At 43.8% G+C, this 3,470-nt stretch overlaps 1 protein-coding gene across 1 annotated transcript in view; it reads left to right on the forward strand.

Annotated features, from left to right (window-relative positions):
• MCU (mitochondrial calcium uniporter) overlaps positions 1 to 3,470 on the forward strand; it is an 11,502-nt gene that overhangs the window by 7,329 nt on the left and 703 nt on the right. The window contains 3 exon segments of the mRNA XM_031064471.1: positions 1 to 104; positions 651 to 854; positions 2,368 to 2,484. The exon segment at positions 1 to 104 is cut by the window's left edge and continues 45 nt beyond it. Coding sequence (XP_030920331.1) covers positions 1 to 104; positions 651 to 854; positions 2,368 to 2,484 — 425 coding nt within the window.

The following is a 3,470-nucleotide window of genomic DNA, read 5'->3' on the forward strand; positions in this document are numbered from 1 at the left end:
AGTTGTACACAGCCTTGAGCATCGAGGAGCACCAGCTGAACAAGGAAAAGGAGCTGATAGGGAGACTAGAGCAATTGAAGGAGCAACTAGCACCTCTAGAAAAAGTAAGGAGCTTCTCAGTGTGTTGTATTTATCCTCCAAATGCAGCCTGGATGTATTTCCAGGTTTTAATTGGGTCCCTGCCATGCTTCACATAGTTTTAAGATCACTGAACCAAGTGTTTACCAAACCATGTCTGCTTCTGGTTTCTGTGGAAATATTTTGTTTCCTTGCTTCAAGTAGTTGGAAATGAGCTTGTTAGTAAATACAGGCTGGGGCTAATGCAACAGAACATTGTGGGAATCTATAAAGTTAGAGGGTTTTAGTTTGTGTCTGTACATACATTGCCAGCGCAAACATCTCTGAGCATAGAGAAATAAATACTTTCCTGAGGCATTCAGAGCATGCTCAGAGTAAATATAGGTGACAGCAAGATAGTGATGGAAAAGAAGCTGAGGTTTGTTTGTATAAGCATCATGCATAATCAAATCATGTTTCAAACCACTTAATGTTGCTATTAATATAAGGGACTGATTTTACATTATTATCTCTTAACAGTATTAACATAATTACTTCTGAGACTGCAAAATGTGTGTTTCTGCCTTCTGCAGGTGAGGATGGAGCTCAGCAGGTAAGCAGAGAAGAGGACAACCTTGGTGTTGTGGGGAGGCCTGGCCTACATGGCCACTCAGTTTGGGATTCTGGCCCGCCTCACCTGGTGGGAATACTCTTGGGACATTATGGAACCAGTCACCTATTTCATCACCTATGGTAGTGCCATGGCAATGTATGCTTATTTCGTAATGACCCGCCAGGTAGGACTTGGTGTGCTGATATTGACACTTCAGTAGAAGACTTTCTCTGGGCTCTACTCCCTAGAAAAATAGCAAAGTTGTGCCTGCTAGAAGCTGCTTTGCCCCTTCCTTGTCCTGTTGGAACACAGATGTCACTTGTTTAATTTGTGCTGGCCAGGGAGGTGGTGTGTGGCCGTGGGGTGTTCTCATGGTGGCCCTGGCTGGTTGTCTTACCAGAAATGCTTTTCTAAAGGTGTTAGGTGACTGCTGTAGCCAAACAGATTCATCTGCTGGCAGATATGGTCAGTACAGACAGGTATGGCTGCCTGAGATACCTTCTGAGCTTCAAGGAGCCCACCCCTCTCACATGCCTTGCTGGCCTTTTTAAAGAGCCCAGGGATCAGGCATCTTGTTGGAAATACCTTTTACAGATCTGGCCTCCCATCTAGATGAAGAATCTATCTCTGTAATTGTGACAGCTTCTCTATGGATTTTCTAGTGCATGGTTTTTTGTCTCATCAGTTCCTAATTCTGCCTAAATAATGAGGAAAGGAGGGCTCAAAGTGTCTCTGCTGTCACAGGGCCATCAGAACAGATGCTGCAGGTGTGCCAGCGTGGTGTCCCAAGGGTCTGTCAGCTACATAATTTCAGGGACAGTATTTATAGCAGTTTTTCTCCCTCCTTTATTCCCCACAAACTTGTCAGTATGAAATGTTATTTGTTGTTGTCTCTGTGTGAAAGGATCTGCACACTGGGGACAGGAGGAAGGTGCTAGTAACTCACTGCTGGAGTGTAACAAATGAGTAGAGAAGCAAATGTCTGACTTGGCTGGGTCTGGCTGGGATGGAGTTAATGTTCTTCAGAGCAGCTGGTGTGGTGCAGTGTTTGGCATTTGTGACCAAGACAGCCTTGGTAACACAGCAGTGCTTTGGCTGTTGCTGAGCAGTGCTGGTGCAGCATCAAGGCCTTCTGTGGTTTTTGTTCTTCTCTGCTCTGCCCCCTCCCAACCCCTCTTCCCATCCCTGGGAATAGGGGATGGGTGAGGTGTTGAGAGGGAACACATCTGGGACAGCTGCCCTGAACTGACCAAACTGATAGTCCATGCCACATGATGTCACATTTTGCAATAAATTGGGAGGGAGTTTCTCCAAAGCAGCCGTTCCTCAGAGTCTGGCTGGGCACTGGTCTGCTGGCAGGAGGTGGCGAGTGATTGCTTTTGCATCACTCTTATGTTGTTATGGGTTTTTTCCCTCAGTTATTAAACTGTCTTTTAACTTTACACTTAAATCTTTCTTGTCTTTTCCTACCTTTGGGTACTTTCTCTGTCCCAGCTGTGCAGCAGTGAGTGCTGGCTGGGGGTTTAGCTGCTGGCAGGGGTCACCCACCACTGTGTGAGCTTGGACCAGGCTTGTGCCTCCTGTCAGGAACTGGTCATTCTCCCAAAGACACCTGAGACATCCTGTGCTATGGCATCCTGTGCTGCCTCCCTGCTGTAGCTTTATTCCTATTTTCTCTCCTTTTTTTTTCTCTTTAGGAATATGTTTATCCAGATGCCAGAGACAGACAGTACTTACTATTTTTCCATAAAGGAGCCAAAAAGACACGATTTGATCTAGAGAAATACAATCAACTCAAGGATGCAATTGCTCAGGTAACAACAATATTTCCAGAAACACAATAAAGAAATTACTGCTTGCTAGGTCTTCATTACTATTAACAGACACACCTCAAGCAAGAATGAATGTATTTTAAGTTTTCATACCATTCACAGCCCCACTTCAATCACTGAATTGGCTTTGATATTACCAGGAATAGAAGTGGAAGTGTAAATCAACATGAAACCCATATCAATCTTTAAGGGCCTTTCAGAAACTGCTGGTAAATCTTGAGTTGCTTCAGACTCTTTATGCCTCAGAGGAGCCTAATTCAAGATTTCTTTTTTTTCTCAGCTCCTACACACCAGATGTATTTAGTGAGGAATGAAGTCTTGCATCCATTCAGTTCAGGTCTTCCTAACATAGCACTTCAGTGCAGTCCTGGAAAATAATGTTCAGGAAATGTAGCTGTATTGTTTGAATCAGTGGGGGCAGATTTCTCAGACTCTGGAGACAGACACTCCTGACAGATTATCCACATTGTGGGATCTGTTCAGCAAAGGATAGAGATGTTTCCTTGTGTTTCTCAGAGCCTTATTGCAGAAGGATGGTGTAAGCAGAAAAAGCAGTGTTACCACATTATTTTTCACTGCTCTCTATCATCCTTTATTCCCAGGCTCTGGATATGACAGTGTAAGATATCCAAGGCAAGACAAACTCTACCTCTGGAGAACAAACTACATAAGGAAGGACCCAAAGGTCTTTCTGGGGTTTCTTATGCCATGTTGAATACAGATACCATTGGATGGCCATATTTTCCTGGAGCTTTTCTTCTAGAATCAACCATCCCTAATAATCTAGTTGGGATGTTGATTTGTTGGGTGTTTGTTGGCTTGTTTTAAAAATTATTCCAGTGAATTTATGGGGATCCAAATCTCCCCTACCTTATTCCTTTAAGTGGCTGTGTGCAGACAAGTTCAGAGAAATACAGCTGAGAATGGTTTTTTTAAGTAGGAGCTTTCAACTTTTGGGCAAATTCCTG

This window comes from Geospiza fortis, unplaced genomic scaffold, assembly GCF_000277835.1.
Source record: "Geospiza fortis unplaced genomic scaffold, GeoFor_1.0 scaffold48, whole genome shotgun sequence".
Taxonomy (NCBI): domain Eukaryota; kingdom Metazoa; phylum Chordata; class Aves; order Passeriformes; family Thraupidae; genus Geospiza; species Geospiza fortis.